The 27052-nt window shown below is 43.0% G+C and overlaps 1 protein-coding gene across 3 annotated transcripts in view; it reads left to right on the top strand.

Moving 5' to 3' along the window:
* Positions 1 to 27052, top strand: part of EFCAB11 (EF-hand calcium binding domain 11) — a 289500-nt gene that overhangs the window by 157942 nt on the left and 104506 nt on the right. Inside the window, exon 7 of one of the 3 annotated variants that reach the window (XM_057733113.1) lies at positions 25925 to 26314. The exons of 1 other annotated variant lie outside the window; for it this stretch is intronic. In XM_057733113.1, the coding sequence (XP_057589096.1) occupies positions 25925 to 26030 (106 nt within the window). In that variant the 3' untranslated portion in view covers positions 26031 to 26314. Of the gene's footprint in view, positions 1 to 6095; positions 6729 to 25924; positions 26315 to 27052 lie in introns of those variants that run through there. One more of the 3 variants, XM_057733112.1, reaches the window with a different exon arrangement.

Below are 27052 nucleotides of genomic sequence, written 5' to 3'. Positions count from 1 at the left end.
TTTACATTTAATTTTAACTAATCAAAATTAAATAAAATTAAAAATTCTGTTCCTCACCAAATAGCCATATCCGGTAGCCATATTTCAAGTGTTGAATAGCTACATGTGATTAGTGGCCGCCATATTGAACAACGCCAAAGAGAACATTTCCATCATTGCACAGAGTTTTATTGGACAGCACTCGCTAAACACTCTGTAGGGTGCCGGCCAGTCTCTGGATTGGCTGCTCTGGGGCCCTGATCCTGGTCCAATCAGGTGACAGAGTCCTGTGGTGATTTATGCAAACATTGCCCCACACAAGGGAGCTATTGTGGGGACTCCTTAGAAAGAGATTGAGGGAGAGAAAAACATTCTGAGGCAAACTCCTAATCACCCTCCAACACCCCATGCCAACTTCACCTCCTATGTGACGACGAATTCCTACCTCCTTTAGGAGATGAGTCATACTTTCTTCTGGACTCAGTCCCACGGCAGGCACTTCAGCGCTCTCCCCACGTTGCAGTGTGATCGGTATATTTCCACTTCTGCCTCCAACTCTGGACTATGAGCTTCCCGAAGCCAGGACTATTTTTTATCTTTGCATCCTTAGTGTTTGGCCCTGTGCCTGGGTGCATGACAGGTCTGTGTATGTTGATGAATGAGAGGGAAATTTCTCTGAGAGGCAGAGCTAAGAACCACATCTGAATTCCCCTCCCTGCTGAGTCCTTACCTCTTTTACTCCTTGGCAAGTCAAACACTTTTCTTGGGCCTCAGTTTCCTCTTCTTCATCAATTTCAAGGAGGAGATTGCTTAGAGAAGGTTGTTCATTGCCTGTTAGATGTAAATAAGTGTTATATGAACAAAGAGTGCCGTGGCCAAGGAAGCTTGGGAAACACTTGGTCAAAGATGACAGATGGGTGTTTTCTTACTGTAGGAATTCAGAGAAACTTTAAAATGCTGAAGTCCATTATGGCATTCCAAGGAACGGATAGAATGCAGTTTCTCAGACTTATTTCATGGACCATGTAACTGTGTGTGTATGTGTGTGTGTGTGTGTGTGTGTGTGTGTGCGCGCGCGCGCGCAGATAGAGAGCCGTCTTAAAGAACTAATGTTCCACGCATTATATGATTGATTAGCTGTCTCTAAGGGATCTTCCAGTTCTTATGTCTTACGAACATGCTGCCCTCTTACTGTCCCTGGTACCTAACTTGACTAGTGGTGTGACTGTAAACTCATAAGCCGCACACTTGACCTTCCACTCCCTCTGCCCCTGCTTCCCTATCTCCCTGTGTGCCCCCTGCCCCACCCAAGAGAAGACACAGAGCAACTCAACTTGAAACGCCCATCCGGAAGGAAGGGCCTGGGGTGCGCACGCTTCAGTTCAGACCTCAGATAGTGAGGTCACATAAGTGCTGATCTAAGAGCAGCTGTCTTTGAAAACTGAAGCTTAAGACAGAATGATTTTATTTTAATTTAAATTGATTTTCTCAGTTCTATCATGTTCCTTTCATGATATCATGGATGTAACTGTTTAATATGTCTAATCTTAGCCATAACTTAATATACCAGGCTTCCATGCCCAGGAATTCTTAAAGGAGCAACTGATTATTAACATTATGTTAATAAGAAAGCAATAGTGAAATATTGTTCAGAGTTCCGATTCCATATATTATTAATGAAGACCTTTTGTGTTTTCGTGGACCTGATACTTTACACCGTGGTTGCCAAATAGATTAGAAAATGTTTTTGCCTTCTCAGCAAAAAGGCCCCAGATTAGGCTACGTGACTAGAAAATATTTGCAACAGGTAACAAAAATGGCCATGGGCATTGTGGGACAGGAGGCAATGAATTTATTTTAATCTGAGGTGCCAGGAATAGCAACACTCTTGTTGCTCAAGAGTGAAACAGTTTATCAGCTGCCTTGGAAATACAAAGGAAAAAACAACAGTGTTGCCACAAAGCTTCGTCCTGTGATAAATTGCCACACAGGACTGGAACTCACCAGCCTTGATGGTAAAAACCAGTGTGTCGTGTGTGTCTGCCATTGGCTGGCACTGCTCGCAGCACTTTACATGCACCGTCACAGTTAATTCCTGTGGCACCTCTAAGATGAAGGCGTTATCCTTATTGTCAAGATGGAGAGTGAGCACAGAGAAGTGAAGGTCAGTGGCAGACCTGGAGTTTGAACCTGGGCAGTCTGACTCCTGAGCCCGTCTTCATAGCCGCAACACTGAGAATGGAGACCCCTGGCCTTTCAGGTCTGAGTTCTGGGTTAGGGGAGGCACCGCAGGCCTCTGGCCTACCCAGAAGAACTTCATGTATTTCCAGTACAGTAATGGACTCATTTGCCTACATCTCTGAGGTCACCTTGGGTCTCACAGTGACCTCCTGGGCAAACTGAATTTGGTATGGGTGTAGCGGGCCAGACAGATCTCCCTGTTACACTGTGACTCTCCACTGGAGCTGACCACAAACACACACTCATCAGAAAGGCCACTTGGTCCTTCATGGAGCCAGTATCACCAGAGGATTGGTGACTTGTAAACACAGACATACACCCAGCCTCTCCTCCTCCCCATCCCTTTCCGCACCCACGCACATCCTCCAGCCCAGCAGTCAGCCCTGCAGTGCCCTCAGTCATGTAGTTCTCTCCGCACTACCAACAATTTCTTGGAGGAGACGGGCCTCCTTTCCCCTTGGCACCACTTGTTCAAAGAGTGTGGGTTGCACGTTCAGCCCCTCATATGCCCAGTCACATACTCAGGTGGGTGAGATGTGCCTGGGTGGGAGGCCCCCTCACATCTTTAGGAGGAGGAGGTTGTGTAACCTATGGATTCCAAGATCCCAACCTTCATGTGGCCATCTTGGCTTCTTCCTCCAACATCACTGGGCTTTTGCCAGACACATTGAAATTCTGAAAAGTAAAATGCCGTTTCCTTCAATCATTTGATTTTGAAAATGGGAGAAATAATACGACATTGGCTTAGCCAATGCCCTTTCTGTGCAGATACGAGGTTCATTGTAGCTGTGATTTAAATACTAATTATATGCCAGTTTTAGTTTAAAGTTTTTTTGTGTGTTTGTTCTTTTGCAGAAGCAGTCAGGGGAGTGACTAAAAGCTTATTCATTTGCAGGGTTTTTATTTTGGAAATGAACATGCTGGCACAATTTTAATTGGGTTTTAGTTGTTGTTGTTTTAATTCTCACAGTGATGGCTTGGCTATGTCTTTTGGGACTGCAGAGGGAAGCTGGCATCTGGTGTTTGAGGATTCTGGGGATTTGCACCATATTTATGTGTAATAACTATACAGTAAATAAACAGAATGAATAATTAAGTGAATAATGAGTTTCTCAAAAAAGAAGACTCCTCTTAAGACCGCAACAGAAATTCCCACATGTGTCCCACCCTCCCTCCCGTGTAGCGATTCCACGCTGCTCTCACTGTGTCATTGCCCCGTGGAAGCCAGCAAGGACATTTTCCAAGCAGAAATCAAGCGTGCTGTTAATCAACGTGGTTTGATACAAACAAGATATTTTCTTCCAATTGCAAGGATGTTGGATTATGTCTCGTAGAATTATCTTTTTTTTTTTTTAACTCTGGAGAGAGATATGTGCCTCTTTAAAAGTAAAATCCATGAGATTAAATTTCACTGAACAGTGTTTCTCTGAGGGACAAAAAGCTTGAAATTCCAGGAATTCGCTGTATCTAGTGAAATCACATAAATGCATGTTAATACTCACACTAGCTGGTACAAGGTGCCCTTGCATCCAGATGCAGCCCAGGCCCAAAGTGAATCTTGCCAAAGGTAAAACCACTGGGTAATTAGTTTCTTCTCCATGTGTGTTCATCCATTCACTCATATATTTTCACTTGTCCATTCATTCATTCACGCACCAAGTATTTATTGAGCACCTACTACATGGCAGGCACCGTGCAGGCTCTGGTAGTACCATGCTGGGCAAAACCAGACCCAGTTCCTGTCCTTACACAGCTTGCATCCTTATCAGGGAGAGAGCAATCAAACAATGAAAAGAAAGTTAAGTTGCAGCTAATTTTGACAACTAACTTTAACTATGACAGTGTCTATGAAAGAGAGTGTGTTAGTCTTCTCAGGCTGCCATAACAAAATACTGCAGACTGGGTGGCTTAAACAACAGAAATTTATTGCCTCACAATTCCAGAGGCTGGAAGTCCAAGATCAAGGTTTTTGCAGATCTGGTTTCATCTGAGACCTCTGTCCTTGGCTTGCAGATGGCAGCCTTCTCATGGTGTCCTCACATGGTCTCTCCTCTGCGTACATCCATGTCTGCATCCAAATTTCCTCTTCTTACAAGGACACCAGTCATATTGGATGAGCGCCCACCCTGACAACCTCATTTTAACTTAATCACCTCTTTAAAGGCCCCCATCTCCAAACAGTCACATTCTAATTCTGGGAGTTAGAGCTTCAACATACGAATTTTGGGGACACAGTTCAGCCGTAACAGAGAGGTATCTGGTTCAGATGAAGATATTTATGGGGACAGGTCAAATACCCAAGCAGGGACATAGGCTGCACTTGCTGAGGATTAAATGGGAATCTAAAGGATGATTAAGAGCTAATTGAACAAAGTGGAGGGGAACGGTATTCCAGGAAGAGGGAAGGGCACTGCCCAGCTGCCCAGTGGGAGGGGCATGGCAGAGAGCAGAGACCAAGGGGAGGCGACCATGGTGGCTGAGGAGCTGTGAGGCACAGCACGGGGCTAGGATGACACTGACACAGCAGGCGGCAAGGCGATGTGGGGCCCTCTAAACCAGGGCAGGGAATTTTGTCTTTTTCTCAAGAGCAATGGGAGATTATCGGGGAGTTGTAGTGAGGGCAGAGGTAGAACAACCAGATTTGCCATTGGAAATTATCAGTGTGGCTGCAGTGCGGAGGACGGATGTGAGGGGTTCTGGAGTGCATTCTGGAAGAGTGTTGGATACAGGAGAACGCTGCAGACATCCAAGCAAGAAATGAAAGTGACTTGGATTCTGGAGATGGGGTGGGATCCGAAAGAAACAGGAGGACTTGATAGATCAGTGGGGATACTGGGTTAAATTTGGTGGCACTGGATGGCGGGAGTGGATATGCTGGGTACTGGGTGAGGGAGAAGATGACAGGGCTGCCTCCTTAACTGGAGATGTCTGGCTTCCATAACTGGGTTTCCAAGGTGCAAGCCAGTGGGATAGAGCGCAGCTGAAGAGGCTCACGTTAGAGCTGACTTTTGATCATGTTGACGTCAGCAGACACCAGAGGCCCCTTGGCCAGTTCCTCCTCCTCAACACAGATGCCTCTTTCCCCTGCGTACGCCGTTCTGCCTGGAACACTCTTTCCTGCTTATGCTTCACCACCCACCCAGCTTTCATGGCTCATCGCAGGGGTGAGCTTCCTCAGCAGCAAGCCCTCCCTGAATTCCTCAGACTAGGCTACGTGTCCCTTTGACATACTCTTATTACACCTGTACTTTGTCTTTAAAGCAGTTGTTACAGTTAAAATCACCCAATTACGTGTTTAAATCTTGTTTCTCCCACTAGAGTATAAAGCTTGTGAAGGCTGAGACCATATCTGCCTAATTAGTGCAGCAGACTGGTGGTTCTAGAGCCAGACCCCCTGGGTTCAAATCTCCACTTCCTTACTTCCTAGAGGTGTGATCTTGGACAGGGTGTTTCATCTCATTGCACATCAGTTGCTTGAATAAGTGTGGAATATGATAGTATATCCTTCATAGAAGTGTTGGGATGATTAAATGAGTTAACTAGCATAAAGTGTTAATAACAGTGCTTGACATAGAGTAAGCACTCAATAAACGTTAGCTCTTATTATTGTTCATCACTGTATCCCGAAGTATTTGATGAGCAGATGATCAAATAGATGGATAGACTGATGCATGGATGAAGAATGGAAAGATAGGTAAGGTGACAGGAAATTAAACACAATCTTTATCAAGCTATATTGAATGAGCACAGTGGAAAAGCAAGGAAGCCCAAATGGATACAGTGGAAAGAGGGGCTGGCCCATACTGCAAGACATAGCTAAATTCCAAGATATTGGGTTCCATTAAGATAAACTTCTCCTCTATGTTTACTCTCAGGCAGGGCCTCAAAGAATCTCCATCAAGACCTAAAGAGACATTTCTCCAAAGAAGACATGCAGGTGGTCAAGAGGCACATGAAAAGATGCTCAACATCACTAATTATTAGAAAAATGCAAATCAAATCTACAATGAGGTATCATCTCACACTGATCAGAATGGCCACGTTAAAAAGTCTACAAATAGCGAATGCTGGAGAGGGTGTGGAGAAAAGGGAACCCTCCTACATTGTTGGTGGGAATGTAAATTGGTGCGGCCACTATGGAAAACAGTATGGAGTTTTCTCAAAAAACTGAAAATAGAGTTGCCATATGATCCAGCAATCCCACCCCTGGGCGTATATCCAGACAAAACTGTAATTCAAAAAGATACATGCACCCCTATGTTCATAGCAGCACTATTCACAATAGCCAAGACATGGAAACAACACAAATGTCCATCGACAGATGAATGGATGAAGAAAATGTGGTACATATATACAATGGAATACTACTCAGCCATAAAAAAGAATGGAATAATGCCATTTGCAGCAATATGGATGGACATAGAGATTATCATACTAACTGAAGTAAGTCAGAAAGAGGACAAATAGCATATGGTATCACATATGTGGAGTCTAAAATGTGACACAAATGAACTTATCTATGAAAAGGAAACAGACTCACAGACATAGAGAACAGACCTGTGGTTGCCAAGGAGGGGTGGGGAGGGATGGAGTGAGAGTTTGGGATTAGCAGATGCTGTACACCAGAAACTAACACATTTTAAATCAACTATCCTTTAGTAAAATAAATTAAAAAATTAAAAAAAAAAAATCTCCGTCAAGTTTTCTTCAGTGATAAACCTAAGTATTTGTTTCTTGATTTCAATAGAAGAAAAGAAAATCACTACAACCCAATTATCCCTTCCTTAATCAAACTAACTGTACATTTCCCAACTTAACTGTGAAATTTCTTCAAAGGTATAATAAAAAAAAAACCTAAGTCTAATCTGATTTTAACACTAGATTGATTCATTGGTTTGTTCCTTCTTATGTTCCTGCCTCAAACACAGACGGGATTCCTACCGTGTGCCGGGTGCTGTGATAGGTACGGGTGGTTACCAAGTCACGTGAGCTATTGTCCCCCACCCTCAAGGAGACTACGGGTCCTAAAAAACTTTATAAAGAGATTTCAAGTAAATATTTAGACTCACTATAGCTGATCAAAACAAAGCAAATACAGCAGCAAAAGCTGTTTTCTGAACGGAGGCTGCAGATGACGAAGGACCATCCTCACTCTAACTGCTGTTCAGCCCAGCTCGGCCCTGTCTTCAGTAATGAAGCCACCAGCCGAGGCTGCTCAGTCCCAGCTGGAAGGTATTTGCGTTGCTGTCACTCAGTTTATGAAAGCAACTCATGTCTGGTATTTTTCTTTTTGCCCAGAGGATTCTCTTTCTGTAATTTATTACAAAATTCAAGGCCATTTCATTAGGAGGAAATGTGCCGTATCATTATTATAACAACTCTCCCTATTTTTGTTCAATTTTGAAACTGACAATCTAAAGACTATTTTTAGCTCAGTCATGTGAGATTATTTGTTTCCTTATTATGAGAAGTTTTTTTTTTTTCCATGGGACTAGTTAACATGAATTTTATACTCACTTATTATGTCACATGCTCCAATTCAATTTATTTTAAAGCAGATTCTTTGGGGAAAACTGTAAAGCTAATTTGAATCGATTCTTTAGAGATTCCATTTTAAATGAAGTGCTATAAAATTGGCAGACAGAGTGAAAAAATGGAATTGAATTTTCTTCTTCAGCTACTCATTGGATTCAGAAATCTTGCTTTTCGACGGTGCCAAGGGTTTTGATATAATGTTGTACGCAATTTTCCTAACATTTATCTCAAACTCCACTGCCTTTATTTTGGTTGTTCGACTCACAATGATTTCCTGATATTTCCATGGATAAAAGGAGAGGTCTTGCTAAAGGAAATATTTGGGGTTTTGATACAAACTTCTTACCAACTACGGTGGGGCCTATCTATAAAACATCTGCTGTAAAGCGGGTATTTTAGTTCCAGAGTGAGTGCTGAACATTGGTGGGCAAACTTTTCTGCGAGATGTGTGGAGTAAACCTGCGTCTCCAACTTCCTCCTATTTGGCCCCAACTTATATTTCTGCCTTTCGTACTTGATGGATTTACAGTTTGAGGATGGCGTGAGAATAATAGGCAAGAGGCCTGATGGCTTAATTTCCTGTCCTCCATGGGCCGAGAGGAGCCCATTGTTCGTCAGGGCAGCGGGCTCCCTGCTAATCAGAAACAGCCCGCGGGTGGGGAAAGGGACCACGGGACTGGTCCGTCTGATTGCCCCGGATGATTTACATCCGATTGTTAACAATCTAATGGAAAATACATAGAAAACACATGTCTGTAGTTTCACCTTGAGACGCACTTGTTTTCTTTGATGTGTTTTTAAAAGGGAGTTTTATTTCACACTCATCTTTTGCCCAGAATTCCCTAAATCGCGTTTGTCGTTCCCGTTGGTCCAGCTAGCAGGCTAAGAGGCAGGTTCGTAGAGGGCCCTCTCCCAGTTTTGCTCTGCTCCCATTGACCGTAGCCTCAAGTGCTTGGAGTTCCTCCCCTAAACTCAGGTTGGTCTTGAAAGAGGCAAATCACTACCGCATGTGTTTTTGTTCTGATTACAAAGAAGATAATTGTGGAAAGTGAGAGCACCCGTTAGGCTCTGGGGGAAGACGTTGGCCTCCATCAAATGCCTAGGGTTCATCTTCCTTGCCGGGGCCCACAAACACTCAAATTTTAGTTAAAATGAGTGTAATAATGATATCTAATAATAAATCCAGCCTACATAACATTTGTTTTTATACCAAAATAGCCTCAGCATGTCGTCTTTTATTTTTTATGGAGGGAGGGGCCCGTGAAGGTGAAGGAGTGTTATCTTGGGCCCATGAAAGTCGTAGCGCAGCCCTGAGCGGAACAGCCCTGAGTGTAAGGGACTGACTGTGGGTTGGGCTCTCTGTGACTGTGGGAGGTGGTGGTGAGGTCTCAACGAGTCTTGGAGTCATACGCCTCTGAGTGTGAAGGTGGCCCTGAAGTTGCTGTAGGTCACAGGGCCAGAAGTTGGGAAGAAAACCTGGATATTAAGACAGTGGTTCTCAACTGGGGCTGACACTCCCCCCAGGAGACGGTCAGCAAAGCCTGGAGACAGTTTGGGTTCTCACAGCTGCGGTGCGTGTCGCTACTGGCGTCTAGTGGTACCAGGCAGGGATGCTGCTGCAACACCCCACAGTGCACAGGACAGCCCCACACAGCAAAGAATCGTGTGGCTTAGAAGAGCAACAGTGCCGAGGTCGAGAAACCTCAAGGTTAAGGTAAAGAAAGCATGGGATCTGCGAGGCGAGCTGGAGCCCGTGTCTATCTCCCACAGCCTCCAGCCTCCACGCAGGATGACCCACGGAAGCTGCTGGCGCCCTTTGCCGTGGAGCTATGCTTGCCCTTGGCCGAGGACTTGGAGAATCGGAAAGAGGAGGTTGGGCTTTGGCTGAGAGGCTGCAGGCCACCGCCCTGCGACAGGCGGGCAGCGGAAGAGCAGCAGTGCCAGCGAGCTGCAGCAATGCACCGACCTTCAGAGTGTCAAGGCTGCTGGGTCACTGCCCCCTTCTGAAGCCCATGCTCATTTCTCTCGTGGCCAGGCCCAGCCCAGAGCCACATGGTGGGGGGAACGCTAGGAAATGTAATTCCCGCTTAGCTAAGTTTCCCTGGTAACATACCTCCGCAGTGGATCACACGCAGCTCCGCTCACCAGCGCTTTTCACTTATGACGTGGCTTTTCCCCACCTCACTCCCAAATTTGCATGTACTTCAAGGAGACCTGGCATTTCAATTGTTTTAATCAGCAAACACGCGATGTGCCTTAGACTGACAGTTGTGCATCCACCTCTGTTCTCTGCTTTAGTAATAGAGTCGTGGATGGACACACAGCTGCCTCCATGGACGACATGTCCCAGAGGCTCCTGCAGGCGTAGCTGTGACATTGACTACTGACCACAGGGCTCTGAGGGAGGTGATTGTGGCAGCTCCGGAGCTGGGCCTTCTGCCACTGGCTATGCACTCCTTCATGTGCTCTCCTCATTTCCAGCTGGAACCCAGAGGTGGAGGCAGTCAGCTTCAGTCACACAAGGACAAAAGCAGAGCAGCAAGATGGAAAGATTCTGGAGGCTTTGAGGTCCAGAGAATCTTTACTTTAAGCATCGTTTTTCTGAAGGAGTTCTGAGTAAGCAGATTAGCACTTCGGTTGTAGATGATAAGAATCAACTCAAGTTCACCGAAGCAGCAAAAGGAATATATTGACATTTGCTCACATAATTGGAAAGTCTGGCGTAAGAAATTCAGGCATAGCTGGATCTAGGTGTTTAAATGATGTCATTAGGGCTCGCCATCTCTCCGTCTGGGCTTTCTGCAGAAGTCCAGGGAAGATGGCCTTCAGAAATTCCAGGCTTAAAATCTCCTTATAGCTCATGACCCAGGAGAAGACAAGAGCTTCTCTCTTCCAATCTATATTTTTAATTATGCCGAGCAAATGCTGAATGGTCCTGCTGGGATCACAGGCTCACCCCTGAACTCACTGCTATGAACCCCAGAAGGAGGGAGATTGGAAGGAATCTGTAAAGTCACTCCATGCAACAGTCCACTCGGGACATTAACTCACATTACCAGGAGTGAAGACAGCACCGAAGGGGGGTAAAGTCGGGAAATAGCAGTTGGGGTTCAGAGGAAGGAAAATCATGCTCACCTGGGGGAGTTTGGAAAGGCTTCACAGCAGAGGTGGGATTTGAACTGGGCCTTGAAAGACTTAGAGCTTAAAAATATATAAAGAAGAAAATACTGTGCTTTCTTTTCTAGCCATTTTCAAAGGCTCAGGTAAGCTCAGAAGCCCCGTGGGATGGAAGGATCCTGTTGTTTTTCTTTCCTCTGCCATTGATTCGGGACGAGAAGTGTCTCCCTTTGAGCACTGAATCCTTCCAGAGGCGGACAAACGTGGGGAAGAGTCTGGTTGTCAGAACACACATCTCCAGCCCCAGTACTCGCACGTAAAGCAAGGAGAAATGTCGTGCTTCTCTGTAACGTGCAGAAAGGTTGGTGAGTGTGATTGGCAGTTCCCTTAATCAGTCCAGAAAGGCTTGTTATATAAATAAATGATTCAGATATGAAGTGAAACAGGCATTTCTCCTGTTCGTTTTTCATATTCCTAGAATGCTTTCTTTTATGTTTCCAGTGGGATGGGCTTGTAACTTTACTACACATTTATCAGTTCCGAAACTATCTAGGGTTAGGATTTTACAAATACATTTTTATGCAGTTTCAAATAGCTTAGTGATTTTCCAATTAATCAGGCAACCAGAGCCTGTGGCTCATTTCTTTAGGAGAGGTCAGTTCTCTGGGATGGAGATGCCCCTTTGGCCAACCAGAGTGCTATTGGCTGGGTTCAGGAGTATGGCAGCTGGCTGGACCTTAAAAGGTGGTGGTGATGGTGATGGTGATGATAGAGCAGCTACTGATCACACAGACAGTGCAGCCGGGATCGGAACACCGCTCTCCTCTGTTCTAAGGAGACTGTCATACCATGTTTCCTAGAGCATCAAGGTATCTTTCATTTGTTGGATGACCGTAAGAGCATCTAGGGATTTATCATTTCCTAGTTGTTTGATGATGAAATGATTTCTCTAGGTACAAAGCTCTTTTCATTGATTGTACCTTCATGCGTGGAGTGGAGATGTAGCCATATTTGCTTTAAGCTTAGTCTCTCTGGATCAGTTTGTCCTTGGAGCGCCTTGGGAGCAGTTCAGAAGCTCAGCATCTGTCATCTGTCCCCTTAGGGGGCATGGGCCATAACACTCCTGTAGGAAGGACTACAATGAGTCCTGTAGAAGGATTCCTGACTTCAGGTGGGTGGAGCCACGTAACCAGGTTAACGTAACTGGATTGATTTGACTGGTGGGGTGGATGATATTATTTCTCAATCATTTGCTCACCCTTTCAATCCCCACCCAATACCATGTGACTTGCAGTGTCTCTTATGATTGGGACATTCTCCTCCACCCCCTTGATTTGGATTTGGTGCCGTGACTTGCTTTGTCATGAGCAAAATGAGATGTGAGCAGAAGACGTTGGGTGCCAGGTAAGGGTAGAGGTTATAGCAGACTGTACTCTTACTCTTGATCATTTGTTCCTCTCTGTCTGCCATGAGAAAGGCATGACCCCATAGGCGCTGCTCTTTCAGTCCAGGTTCTCTCATGGAATGAGAGTGAGAAACACGTATTTGTTGTTGTAAGCCCCTGAGATTCTAGGGTTGTTTGTTACAGTGACGTAACCAAATGAAAGCTGACTGATACAAATGGTCATTTTTTTGTCCTAAACATTTCAGTGAAAAATAGTCCAACTACATTTATATAGTTGGGCTATTTATATATATGCATACATACTGTATATACATATACTATATACTATGTATATGTACATACATATATGTGTATATATATGTAGATTGAGGTTGTGACAAGTCTATCCAAGAAAAACTAATTCTAAGTATAAGCAAGCTAATGAACTACAGTCAGATTAAACCAGCAATAACAAGAAGCTACTTTTGCATGTGAAATTTACAAGAGCTATAAATCGTATTGGAGAGAGTGCACTGCCAGCAGGCATTCGTGGACATTATTAACAGGGGTAGGTATTAGTCTAACAGTGCTGGAGATGGATTCAGATGTACTACTGGTAATAATAATAGGTGACATTTATAGAGTGCTTTTATGTGCCAGCCACTACTATTTGAAGTCTTATTAACCTTACTTGAATTATTGAAATTGGTTTACATGTACTAGCTCACTTAATCCTCATAACAACCTTGTCAGGGAGGTATTGTTATTAAACAGTATATTTCAAAAGGCTTAAAAATTTGAGCACAGATGTGTGCTCTTGACCCACATGTGGGAATTTATCCTAAGGAAATAAAGATGGGGTGTAAAGTTTTCATGTAAGAATGTTGATGGAAGCCTGGTTTATAATTATGAAACTGGGAAGACTATAAATATCCAAAAGATGGGGATCTTTTAAATAAATTGAGCCATTTAAAAGTGATATAAAAATGTAGCGTGGACAGGAAAGGACCTTTATTTATATTAAGTAAATGGTGCAGATTGCAATAGCGTAGTCCTGTGTTCGGTAAAGTCACCACTAGTCACGTCAGCACTTGAAATGCGGCTCATCTGAACTGAGATGTGCTGTAAGTAAAGGCTTAGTATGGAAAAAAAAGGAATATAAAATATCTCATTAATAATTTTTATATTGATTGCAGTGTTGAAATGATAATATTTTGGACATGCTATTCAAATTTATTTCACCTGCCTCTTGGTACATTTTAAATATTTATTTACTTTTATTTCTAAAAGTAACAATTGTATATGTTTAAGGTATACCACATGATGTTTTGATATATATACAGAGTGAAATGATTCCTATAGTCAAGAAAATTAACATATCTACCTTCTCACATAGCGTTTTTGTTTGTGTGATGAAAGTACAAATCTACTGTTAGCAAATTTCCAGTACACAGTACAGTATTATTAGCTATTGTCCTCATACTATATGTTAGATCTCTAACTTCATCCTACATAACTGCAACTTTGTCCACTCTCCCTGACATTTCCCCCATCTCCCCACCCTTGGTAACCACCATTCTACTCCCTGCATCTCTATATTTGACTTCTTTTAGATTCCACATATAAATGAGATTGTGCAGTATTTTTCTTTTTGGGTCTGAATTATTTCACTTAGCCAAATGTCTTCCAGGTTCATCCATGTTGTTGCAAATGGCAAGATCTCATTTTTTTAAGGCTGGATAATATTCCATTGTCTAGATATACTGCAATTTCTTTATCCATTCATCTGTCAGTGGCATTTGGATTGCTTCCATAGTTTGGCTATTGTGAATAATGCTGCAGTGAATGTGACAGCACGGATATCTCCTTGAAGCACCAATGATTTCATTTCCTATTATATATGTTTAGAAGAGGGAATGCTGGATCATATGGTAGTTCATTTTAATTTTTTGAGGAACCTCCATACTGTTTTCCGTAGTGGCTGCACCAATTTCATTACCACCAACAGGGCACGAGGGTTCCCTTTTCTCCACATCCTCACCAACTCTTACCTTTTCTCTTTTTCGTTACAGCCATCCTAGCAGGTGTGAGGCGATAGCTCATTGTGGTTTTGATATGCATTTCCTTGGTGATTAGTGTTAAGCATATTTTCACATACCTGTTGGCCATTTTTATGTCTTCTTCGGAAAGAGGTCTATTCAGGTCCTTGGTCCGTTTTTTCAGTCAGGTTGTTTCTTTTGCTGTTGAGTTCTCTCTGTACTTTAAAAAACTGTGGATACCAGAACTTAAAATTTTGTGTGTGGTTCTCATCTATTTTAGGCTTTGCAGGCCACACACTCTCTGTAACAACTACTCAGCTGCTGTTATAAGGCAAAAACAGCCAGAGACAACATGTAAGTGGATGGGCGTCTTGTGTTCCAATATAAGTTTATTTATAAAAACAAGCAGCTACCCAGCAGGGGCTTTAATCAGCTGAACCTGGTCCAGACCAGAATTTCTTAACCTTGGCCCTCTTGACCTTAGGGGCTAGACAATTAGTTGTAGTGAAGCTGTCCTGTGCATTGTAGGATGTGTAACAGCACCCCTGGCCTCTGTCCCTAGATGCCAGTAGCACCACTTGCCTCGGTTTTGACCATCAAAATGTCTCCAGATGTTGCCAAATGTCCCCTGAGAGGGGGACAAAAATCACCCCGATGGAGAACCATTGGTCTAGCCTATATGATTGTATTTTCATGGAAACAAAACTTGTGTGCATGTCTAGGTGTTCTGGAAGGATACACACCAAAGGTGGTAGGATTACATTTTCCTCCTTCTCTTTGCTTTTCTCTGTTTTCTAAATTAAGTATATGTTACTTATTTAATATGAAAAAAACCCATATCGTGTAGAAAAAGAAAGCAAACATGACAAAAAGAAAATAAGATGACAAAGAAATTCACGTGTAGGGAAGAAAATGTAGGTAGGGGGACAATGTAACCTCATCCCCAAAGGACAAGTTCTCCACCGGGTCAGGCCTTCAAGTGCCACCCAAGATATGACATCCACGCCAATCTCTGAGTTGACGGTTTGGAAAGATGAATCTGCCACATGGAGTAGGTAGGCATTTGCGTAGGACGGTATAAATATTTACCAAAGAGAAATAGACTTGATTTTGATTTACACGTGACACCTCCTCAGATTTAAGGCATCCTGGGACCTCCACAGCTGGAACCTCGAAGGGGAAGGAGAAGTAAGGGATTAAATAACATTTCAGAATAAAACAGAGAGCCGACTCTGTACAGCTACTTCGCACAAAGGCCCACGTAGTAGCGTTTTAGCAACTAGAAATCAGTGCCAATTTACTGATATTTAAAATTCAGTAATTACAATCATAGGTAACATTTACTTTGTGCTTACCATGTGCTGGGCAGTGCGCCAGAGGGCCTTCATGGTTGTCTCATTTAATTTTCCATAAAAGTTTTCCAATCTCCACACAGTAGCTGCTGTTCTTATGACAGTTTTACAGATGTGGAAACTGAGGGTCAGAGATAGTAAGTTATTGGCCCAAGTCACCCAGCTGGAAAGAGGTAGGATGGAGATCGCGGTGCATGGTCTCTGAGTTGAGAGGTCCCTCCCCTCTCAAAGCTGGTGATCTAAGCTACAGGGCTGCACATTTTCCCTTGGGATTCAAGTTCTCATTTTGAATGAAAAAATATATATATTCCCTGGGAATTTTGTTTTTACCAAATCAGTCTTTGTGTGGAGGAAAAGGGTGTGCTCAGCCTCATCTTTGGCGGGAAGCTGATAAGCATGTCAAGTTCAAGTACAATTGGAGCAATTTAATGGGGAGGTGAGGCAATGGTCCAGGCAGGAAATGATACTGAAAGTCCCATCTATGGCCTGGTGCTGGGATGTGGGGGTATCTCTTCCATCCAAAGAGAGCACTGATGGGATCTAATGGAATCTCTTTCATCAGAAGAGGGCCCTGGCCAATGTCCATAGAGATGGAGGGCATGGCAAAGAGAGGGACATTTGAGTGAGGGCATTGGCAGTATCTAGACAAGACACCATCATGGGAGAGGAGTTCGGGTTCACACCCATCCCCATCTGCCTACCCCCACTCTGCCTCCTGTCAGGGTCTCTAGGTACAGGTATAATAGGAGGAAAAACTGAAGTTAGAAATAGAGTGCTCAGGACTCCCCCGGTGGCGCAGTGGTTAAGAGTCTGCCTGCCAGTGCAGGGGACACGGGTTCGAGCCATGGTCCAGGAAGATCCCACATGCTGCAGAGCAACTAAGCCCATGTGCCGCAACTACTGAGCCTGTGCTCTAGAGCCCTCAAGCCACAACTACTGAGCCTATGTGCCACAACTGCTGAAGCCCATGCTCCTAGAGCCCGTGCTCCACAACAAGAGAAGCCACTGCACTGAGAAGCCCTCGCACGGCAGCAAAGAGTAGCCCCCACCCACCACAACTAGAGGAAGCCCAGGCGCAGCAACCAAGACCCAATGCAGCCAAAAATAAATAAATAAATTTTAAAATAATAAAAAAAAAGAAATAGAGTGGTCTTCTGAAATAAATTCAGATCATTACCAAGTCCTCAACTTCCTCCCCCATTCCAATCCCTATAATCCTCTTTTGCACCTCACTGTCCTCCCTTCCTGTCTCTGACAAAGCTTAGTTCCTGTTCCCATCCCTTAATGTCCAGGATCCCGGCCCCTCCTGCCTCCCCTGAAACTGAATCCCATCCCTTATCCCATCCCCTGCCTGGAAAACAACCCCCTCCCACAACAACCCAATATCCCCTGTAAGAAATTAACCTTCTTGTTTGTTTGTTTATATTTGTTGTTTACATTGTTATTTGTTTATATTGTTTGTTTATGCATGAGAGAAAAGTAGGATTTTAGGTATGGTTCCCCAGAAAACAGACTTCAAGGCAGATGTTTATTGGGAAACGCTTGTGGGAACAACACCTGTAAGAGAGTGAAGGAAAGATTGGGCGGAAAAAGAAATTGAAGTTCAAAGCAGTTGCAGAAGAGGCCTCAGCCCATCCCGTGGGGAACTCTGAAGGTGGAATGGCCCTTCAGAGATGTATGGAATTGCGGCAAGGGGTTGAGTGCCTTAATCCTTTGGGTGTCTTGGCAACACATCACAGCATCCACTACAAGTGCGCTGAGGGATTTTGGCTGATTGTGGTGAGACTCTTGAGGTGGCTGAATGAGAACCTTCAGGGTCTGGTATTTAACCTCTGAGACCCAGAACCCAAATTGTCTTTATGTGTCTATAGATAATTGATATCTCCATAACAAGGTCACACTAACTGAATTCAGGCGAGACTAATGGATATACAGCAGATTGACTTGTTTACGAGACTATCCTTCTGCAGTGATCAAAATGTTTGTGTTCCTCACCTCTGGCATCCCTTTTCCCAGGTTCAAGTTGAAACAGGAAGTAATTGGGCTCCAAGAAATCTCTCTGTAAGAAGAAAAATTGAATGCATTTGATTTTTCTTCTTCCAGAGATGGGATGAGTAAGACACGAGAAATGTCTGACATGGTGAAGACAGAATATGTTCCTTCTCTCAGTGAGAAAAAAGAGAAGTCTAGGAAAAACTCCAAAAGTTACAAGAAAGTCATGATCCAAAAAGAAGCAAACTAAAATGAACCGTGATTTTGAGTCATTGATGGAGTGCTATAAAAGAGAATCAGACCAAACTACCGGGAACATTCCAAGTCACCCAAGAGTTGTGACATTGGACCCAAAAGGAAAAACTGTGGTACAGACATAGCCCTTGGCTCTCCAGGGAACAACATCTACCTGCTTGAAATAATTTAAATGCAGTTTTTTTGGCTTTCAACTCAGAATTAACCTGCAGACCAAGCAGAGAGGACTTATGGTTACAGAACAGAATGTAATGCTGTCAATCAGAACAATGGAAACGCATAGATCAAACTGACAGAAGTTGAAAGAGGAAAGCAGGGGAGCTGATATATTCATCTCACACTGTATGGAGTTAAGAAATATTGTGTCCAGTCCATGGAATGAGAAATAGAATTTTAAGTACATTAAAGCATACTTTTATAAAAGTAATCCAAAGAAAAATTAAAATTAATACTGAGACTACCAAACTTTTAAGGGAGAAGGGGAAGTAAAAGCAGAGTAAGTAAACTTTCATCTTCTGATATTGATAGGTAAGGTACAGTATTGATACATTATGAAAGAGAGGTAAGCATATTATTTACAGTTATGGGGTAACCACCAGACACATAAACAGAAATGGTCCAGTGGTTGACTTTGGGATGTGGTTATGGGTGGTGATGATTTGAGGGGGAAGAATGTTACTTCTGTAGTGTTTTTTTTTAATCTTACATACGTATTCCTTTCAAATTTTGATAAATATGTGTAATTTTTAAATTACCAGGTAAAGCTTAATTATTAACCAGAAAGATGTTTGGTGGATATAGACTTGGCCTGATTTGGGGGACAGATCTCTTACATTCTGGGAAAGCCCAGTGACATTCCCTTCCCCAGCAACAGAGGATTCTTCTTTGGTGTTCCCCCAATTTCAAGGCCTGTCTCTGCCGCAAAGACCTGGGTCCACACAGACACTTTTTAATCAACTGGAATCAATTTCCTCTACTTACCTCTCCTGTGTGTCCCGACAACATGGATCAGCGTGAGAGTCATCTGACCTCTCCCAGAGGAGCCTGTTTCAGTCCTTTGTGGCTCAGATAGGGCATAACTGGAACAGTGGTTCCCAACTCTGGCCACACACGAGGCTTTCTTGTGGAGTATTAAAAATATCTTCTGGCCCAGACTCCATATCAGACCAATGAAATCTATGACCCAGGATTTATTATTAAAAAAAAAAAATCCCCAGGTGTTTCGGTCGTGCAGTTAGAGTTGATAATCTTCCACCCAGTCATTCTGTGCATGGCTTCCCAGAATAATGAAACAGGTCCACCTCAAGGCAGCTCACCCTTCACTAATCATCACGGTCCTTGCATTTCTTCTTCTCAGCACAGCATTTGAACCTCCTCACAACTCCTCCTATCTCAAAACTCTCTCTCTTGTTTCTTTGAACCCCACTCTCCCTGATTCTCTGTCCTCTGCTGAGCAATCTCAGTCTACTTCTTGGGTCCCCTTCCTGAGTCCCCTTCCCCTGCCTTCTTGGGACTCTTCTCTCTGTGTTGTTTCCAATCTCTCAAGGATTTTAACTACTTTCTTGACCCGCCATTATCATCGCACTGAGGATGGGTCCCAAATTGTCCCCTCCATCCCAGATCTGTCTTCTGAGCTCCAGGGCTGGATCTCCGATTGCCTGCTGGGCATCTCCACTTTTGATATCTCACAGGTACTTCAAACAAGACCTGCCCTCATTGGAACTCATCATCTGGTACCTCCAATGCTTTTCCCCATTTTTCTTGCTGCGTTGAATGGCATTGGTTATCCAACCCCATGCAGTTATACAAACCCAAACTCCAGGAATCCTCTAGACACTTTTCCTCCTCTGACCGCCATTCAGCTCATTCTGTCTTAGTCAACCCCCTTCTGCTTCATCTCTGTGGCTCGGCTTCAGGTTGGTCCAACAGCATCTCTTCCCTGGCTGCCTGCAATGATCTAATACTCAGTCTCCCTGCCTTAATCACGTCCCCTTTCAATGCTCACTTGGGCCAGAGTGATCCTTCCAAAGCACAAATATGACTGTGTCAATCTCCTGCTTAAGATCCTGCGATTGCTTCCTTGTGGCCTTCCAAGTCCAAACTTAGAAAGGTCCATCAGGCATGTAGTAACTCACTCCTCCCTGCCTCTCCAGTTTCAGCACCTGCCACTGCCAACAGATGCCCCGTGCATCTCCCCATGCTGCTCCCCCACCCCCACCCCTATAATCTACCATCCTGCTTCCTCCCTGCTTCCCCCTGCAATCCCTGACTTTCAGCTGTCTCCTCCTCACACTTCAAAAATTTTTTCTCAGCCCTTACCATCTCCATGTCACCTCCTCCTCCTGGGTGCCTATCCCAGGGTCTGAAAAACAATAGGTGTGCTCAAGAAATGTTTACAGAATGTACGAACACATAACCCTGTGAATTTCAGAGATGAAATAGAATTACTACATGAAGAAAGTGAAAAAGAGAATTATAACTTATCTCTAATTCTCCAATACCTTGACTTTAAAGGAGGCTTTTCAGTGTATTCTAAAGAGCCCTGGGGGTCCCACAAGAGCCCCCTTAAAGACCTTCAGTGGGGATCCCCATTTTAAACAAGACTGCTTTATTTTCATCGATTTTATATGTTGGTCTTCTGAGAAAGATCTAGTTTGTTTTTTGGGTTTTTTTGTTTGGTTGGTTTTCTTGATTGGGTTGGGTCTTAGTTGCAGCACCTGGGCTCTTTGTTGCAAAAGCTACTCTCTAGTTGTGGCGCGTGGGCTCCAGAGTGTGTGGGCTCTGTAGTTGTGGCACACGGGCTCTCTAGTTGTGGCACACAGACTTAGTTGCCCCATGGCATGTGGGATCTTAGCTCCCCAACCAGGAATCGAACCTGCATCCCCTGCACTGGAAGGCGGATTCTTAACCACTGGACCACCAGGGAAGTCTCAAGAAGGGTCTAGTTTGAGCAAAGTTTTTTGTATCTAAGAAATATCTGAAAACCAGTGGTCTAAATTATTCAGGTAATTAAGGTGAAGTGAAATTTCTATTCGAATTACTCCCTCCCCAAATTCTCATCAATCTATGTTTATTTAAAGCACAATAGCACAGGGATGTTTTCTCCTGGTTTTACTTAGTGTCTTAGTGACATATTGCTTTTAAAAACAAATTATTATTTTGAGTGGGTAACGCATACATATGGTCCAAAAAAAGGTGGGTGTGGAATTCAGTCAAAAAATCTCCCCACAAACATACATCCCTCATCTCAAGACACAATACTGTAGTCGGCTTCAGCGTGTCCTTCCAGAGATGTCCATGCAGGAGTCACTGCTCTGGTGAGCAGGAGGCACATCCCCTTGCCAGGGACAATGGAAGGACAAGCCCTCTAAACACCACTGCTGGTTTAATCATTATACACTCAGAATGGCCTTGGAAAGACACCTGGCCCAGCTATCCAGTGACTGTCAGGAGGAAGGGCTTGACACCAACCCTTCCAACATCAAAACCATTTTTTGGCAGCAACTTCTAGCATTTGCTTGGCTCACATCCAAATACCCATTTAGGTCAGCGTATTTGCTTACCTAGGGGCACATTTTCCTCCTAATACATTTTGGAGGAGTTATCAGGAAATTACACTACTTAAAATGAGACAGTCTGTGGGTGCTTTACTGAAATTTTTTTTTAGAGTAAGAATTTTCTATTTCAGTAAATGGTATTGGGACAGTTGACTCTCACAGAAGAAATAATTAGAAAGTCCTACCTATCCGCATCACAGAAATAAAGTTGTCCTGAAGATGTAAACATGGCGAAAATGCTCTAGAACTATGAGAAGAAAACATAAGAAAAAAACAGAATTATGAGAAAATAAATTATGAATTTTGGAAAGGAAAGGTTTTGGTTTTGTTTTTTGTTTATTTGTTTGTTTTTTTTTTTCAGATGACACACAAAAGACAAACTGTAAATAGAGGTACATCTGATTACACCTAATCAGAAAACTTTTGTCAAAATAACACCATGAACAAGATTAAAAGACAAGTGGTAGCCTGGGAGAAGGATTTACAAAGTAGCTAGCAGACAGAGGATTATTATCTAAAATGTATATAATTCCCACAAGTCAGGTAGAAAAAGACATACAATCTAAAGTGAAAACATGCAAAGGAAATGAACTGAGAATTTATGGAAGAAATAAGAATGGGCAAGGCGTGTATGAAAAGATAGTCAACTTCATATGTAATTAGGGAAGTGCAATTAAAACAATACTTTTCTGGTCAATCATATTGGCATAAATTTTGAAGTCTGAGGGTATTAAATGTTGTTTAGGATGTTGGAGAACTAACTAGTCCTCTCATTCACTGTCATTAGGAGTATAAGTTGACACAGATGCTTCAGAGAGCAATTTGGCAGCATCTTGACAGTTTGAAAATGTGCCCCCCGTATAAACCCAGCGATTTCCTTTCTAGGTATTACCCTAGAGATATTCCCGCACAAGGGGCCATGTTCAAAGAGGCGTATTTGTGCTTTTCCATCTAACTGTCCACCACTAGGGGGATGGCTAAAAACACTGCAGGCTTGTGCATTCTGTGGAAGACTTTGCTGCCTGTATTGGTTTGCTCAGGCTGCCATGACAAAGTACCCCAGGTCAGGTGGCTTAAACAACAGAAATCTTTTTCACAATTCTGGGGCCTAGAAGTCTGAGATCCAAGTGTCCTCAGGGTTGGTTTCTTCTAAGGCCTCTCTCCTTGGCTTGTAGATGGCTGTGTTCACTCTGTGTCCTCACATGGTCTTCTTTGTGTGTCTGTGTCCTAATTGCCCCTTCCATAAGGATGCTAATCATAGTGGATCAGGGGCCACCCTGATGGCCCCATTTTAACCTAATTATCTCTTTAAAGACCATATGTCCAAATAGTCACATTTTGAGGCACTGAGGGTTAGGACTTTAACATACAAATTATGGGGACACAGAAGCCATCTCATAAAGCAGCCCGCACAAGAAATGGGCGAGAGACACATGTAACAGTGCAGCTTCAACTCAGAAAATAAGGTTGAGTTGAAAGGGCCCAAGTGCAAAATAGTACACACCATACGCTGCCACTCACTGCGATGAGCGTGAAACACACACACACCTACACAAGTATCTTTTGTGTATGTGTAAACATTTCAGTGTTCTGGAAGGATCAATCCAAATGCATTGGAGGTTGCTTCTGTGTCAGTTGATTAAACGTGACTTTAGCTGTAGTACTTTATTCTTTAAAAAATACTGGAAGCAAATATGGTGCGATGTGAATGGTTTCTAATTCGAAGTAGTAGACTGTGGGAGTTTGGTTGTTATATTCTGTGTAGTTTATATATATTTAAATTTTTAAAGAAGTTAAAAAAGCAAAAGGGAAGATGAACTCATCCATTCCTAAAGATACTTTACATTTATTTTGGGGTGAAGTCCATCTGTAAAGGAGCTGCAAAGTTAGGACTTCATTTCACCTCTACCTCCCTAGGAAAGCATTGCTCCTACCCACTGCATCTTGAGATCGTGCAACTATGGGTTGCTTTAGGGATCAGCCCTCTGAACTTCCTTTTGTATACATTTATTTATTTATTGGCTGTGTTGGGTCTTTGTTGCTGCATGCGGGCTTTCTCTAGTTGCGGAGAGTGGGGGCTACTCTTCATTGCAGTGCACAGGCTTCTCAGTGCAGTGGCTTCTCTTGTTGCGGAACACGGACTCTAGGTGCGCGGGCTTCAGTAGTTGTGGCACATGGGCTTCAGTAGTTGTGGCTTTTGGGCCCTAGAGCGCAGGCTCAGTAGTTGTGGCACACGGGCTTAGTTGCTCCGCGGCATGTGGAATCTTCCCGGACCAGGGTTCGAATCTTTGTCCCCTGCATTGGCAGGTGGAATCTTAACCCCTGAGCCACCAGGGAATTCCCTAAACTTCCTTTTGAGTTCATTATAAGAATGTGGTCCATGACCTTGTCTATCACCTTGTACTATTTTTCCCTTATGAAGACTAATATAGCCTGGAAATATTTTCCTGAAGTGATAAATTCCCTTTAGAATGAAGAGGGGAATAAATAAATATAATGATTATAATATCAAATGCAATAAACATTTCTCTGCGGGGGGGGGGTAACAGGATCATGCTTTTAGAAGGGTGAAAGCAACCTTCACGGAACTCCTACCATGTGCCAAGTACTCTGCTAGAAGCCTTAAATAACTGTCACTTGAATTTTAATTTTCATAACCTTGTGAAGCAGACTATGAGGAGCAGTACGTTTCAGTAACTTGTCCGAAGTCACATAGTGGGTGACTGAACCAGACTAACTGAAAACTATAATAGGGTATTTTGATGCAAAAAATATTTGGGAAGCCATAGTATTTTATGACTGTACAGGGAAGGGAAGAGGGGAAAGAGACAAGTTCGTGTTGATTTGCTGAAAATCTACTTCCAGAGCCACAATTCTAGATTTTTCATCCCAGTTTTGAAATGAGGAGACTAAATTGCAGAGAAGTGAAATAAATTTTGTTGTTACTGCTCATGATGACAGAACAGACAAATCTATGAGGTAGGTCTATTATTAGAAGGCGAGAAAAGGTTCAGGGTAAGGATCTTCCATGGAAAGTGCATCGTATGTTGACCCTACTTCTTTTGTCCCATTGTATTGGTCAGCTCAGGCTGCCATAACAAAGTACCACAGTCTGGGGTGTGCTAAGCCACAGAAATGTATTTTCTCACAATTCTGGAGACTAGAAATCTGAAGTCAAGTTGTCCGCAGGCTTGGTTTCCTCTGAGGCCTCTCTCCTCGGCTTGTAGACGGCCCCCTTCTGCCTGTGTCTTCACGTGGTCACCCCTCTGTGCGTGTCTCTGTCCATATTTCCTCTTCTTATAAGGATACCAGGCATATATTGGATTGCAGCCCACCCTAATGACCTTATTTTAGCTTAATTACCTCTTTAAAGACCCTGTCTTCAGATACAGTCATGTTCTGAGGTACTGGGGTTAGGACTTCAACATGTGAATTTGGGGTGAACACAATTCAGCCCATAACACCCATCACTCAGGGTGAGGGTCACTCTATGCCTGTGCTACTGAGGAACTGGTTGTTTGGAAGCTTCTACCGTCTGGAGAGCTGGTAGTCTAAAAGAAAAAAAGAAAGAAAGAAAAAAAGAAAAGAAAAAGAGATCCCTAAGTCATAAATCTCTAGAGGGATGATTAGGGCAAAAGCTGCCCTTTTCATAATGAATAATACATTATGAAGTAGTCTCCATTTCATTTGACTCATATTGCATTTACTTTAGTTATGCTACTGTTACAGTGTTGAGACACAGCTAGGAAAAAGAGAAACTATTTCTTCCTGCATGAATGAAATCACCGAACACCCAGCTAAAGCAACTTGTGTTTTCTGCCCAAATTTAACACCAGACTTGAAAAGGACAAGCAAATGTCAACTTGAATGGGTGATTTTCTTTGCTATTATTTACCAAAATGACCTATCTGGGGAGAGAAAATGGTCTTCCCCAAACTGAATGACGTGACATGTTTCCTTGGAATGTAAATCTTACAGGAAAACTCCTCTACTTTAATCAAGTGACTCAGTGACTCTGCAAGAAGATGACCGTCTTTCTCACGAGTGACCTCACGAGATCATTCAAGAGGAAGAAAATCTTGCCCCCACTACCTTATTTTTTTTTTAAATCTCCATTTCAGAAGTACCACGTAGCTTGGGACACTGTTCTCCTCATTTGTATTGACTTCGTTGGCGCACATTGAGTCTCACAGCTTTAATTATCACTTATATACAGATGATATTCAAATTTACACTTCGTTTCCAGCCCTTTCAGATGACGTCACCCTTCGCCTCGCCCCACAGTTGGCTCACGTCTTGTCTTGAATGAGCCACAATTTTCTCTGATTGAATATGCATGAGATGGAGGCTTTGCAGTTTAGTTGTAAATAAACTCTAAATGCTTGGAGTTAATTTACCTCATTGATATCCTGCTCCTCCAGTTAAGAGCAAGAGTGTTCTGTGACTGACTCTGAATTATTCTCCTTTATTCAGCAGAGACAACCCAGTCAAGGGATTAATCTCCACAAAATATCCAAAGATATGTGACAGTTTCCATCACTCCCAGTTTTGGCCAGAATTCTGGTTGTCGCACAGCTGAAATTCTGCCATGATCTTTGAAAAGGCTTCTAATCAACCTTCTGTTTACGGTCTACTTGGAATATGGCTGCCCTTTGGCCTTGCTCTGTGTACACAATCCCAGGACACATTTTCCTTCAGGCAGCTGCGCTAGTTTCTTGTGCATTGAATAAAATGTAATTTGTCAAGATCTTGGCCAGATTCTCTGCCTTCACATAAACTAGCTTTTGAAATGTCTTAAAATGATGGTCTCTCCTTTTCAAGAGTTGCTTCCTATTTTGTTTCATCATGTGGTTGGAGAGGTACCCTGTGTAGCACCTTGATACTCACAGAACATGCTATCTTAAATAAAAATGTGTATTTGAAAACACTGGGAATATTTCATCATAAGCATTAGCCTATGAGAGCCTGACACATAATAAGCAGTGTTCTCAATATGTACTTGTTGGATTAAAGACTGGGTAAATGAATTTGTAATCCTTTGACCCATTTGTGGGTTTTGCTGCTGTAGTTATTTGTAACATTTTTATCTACCTCTTAGGTTATTATGTAACTGTGCTGTGTAATTATTATTTCAACTAGAACATATTGGAACTCTCCATTAACATAACTGAAGGGTATAAAATAGAATGTTTGGAGTTGTCAATTAGCCGATTTGTCTTGTGTTGCTTTTCTTCATTATTTCAGTGTAGCTAACGATTCATTCAGCACATTTTAATTAAAAGCAAACATATGTGGGTCCGCTCAGAACTCTAGTGCCTGGTAGTGCAGTTAGACAAAGATGGCAAATATTTCTAGCAGTGACCATATGATACCTTCCATTCATCTCAGCAATAATCCTCCAAATCTAATTATTGGGAGGATGGCAGCTGCACTCGGTTAGGCTTTTCTTTATTTTTACAGAGATGTGTTTTTTTCAGCCCATTGTATGGTAGAGAATCAGCTGCTGCTGGAGTCCTTCCCAAGGCTGAAGTCCCAGCATCTACAGGACTTTCCCCCAGTTGCTTCCATTGCAACATTACCCATTTGTTCCTGCCCATGTGC

Source organism: Hippopotamus amphibius, chromosome 4 (genome assembly GCF_030028045.1).
Source record: "Hippopotamus amphibius kiboko isolate mHipAmp2 chromosome 4, mHipAmp2.hap2, whole genome shotgun sequence".
Lineage (NCBI taxonomy): Eukaryota > Metazoa > Chordata > Mammalia > Artiodactyla > Hippopotamidae > Hippopotamus > Hippopotamus amphibius.
This window is presented reverse-complemented; position numbering and strand designations above follow the sequence as displayed.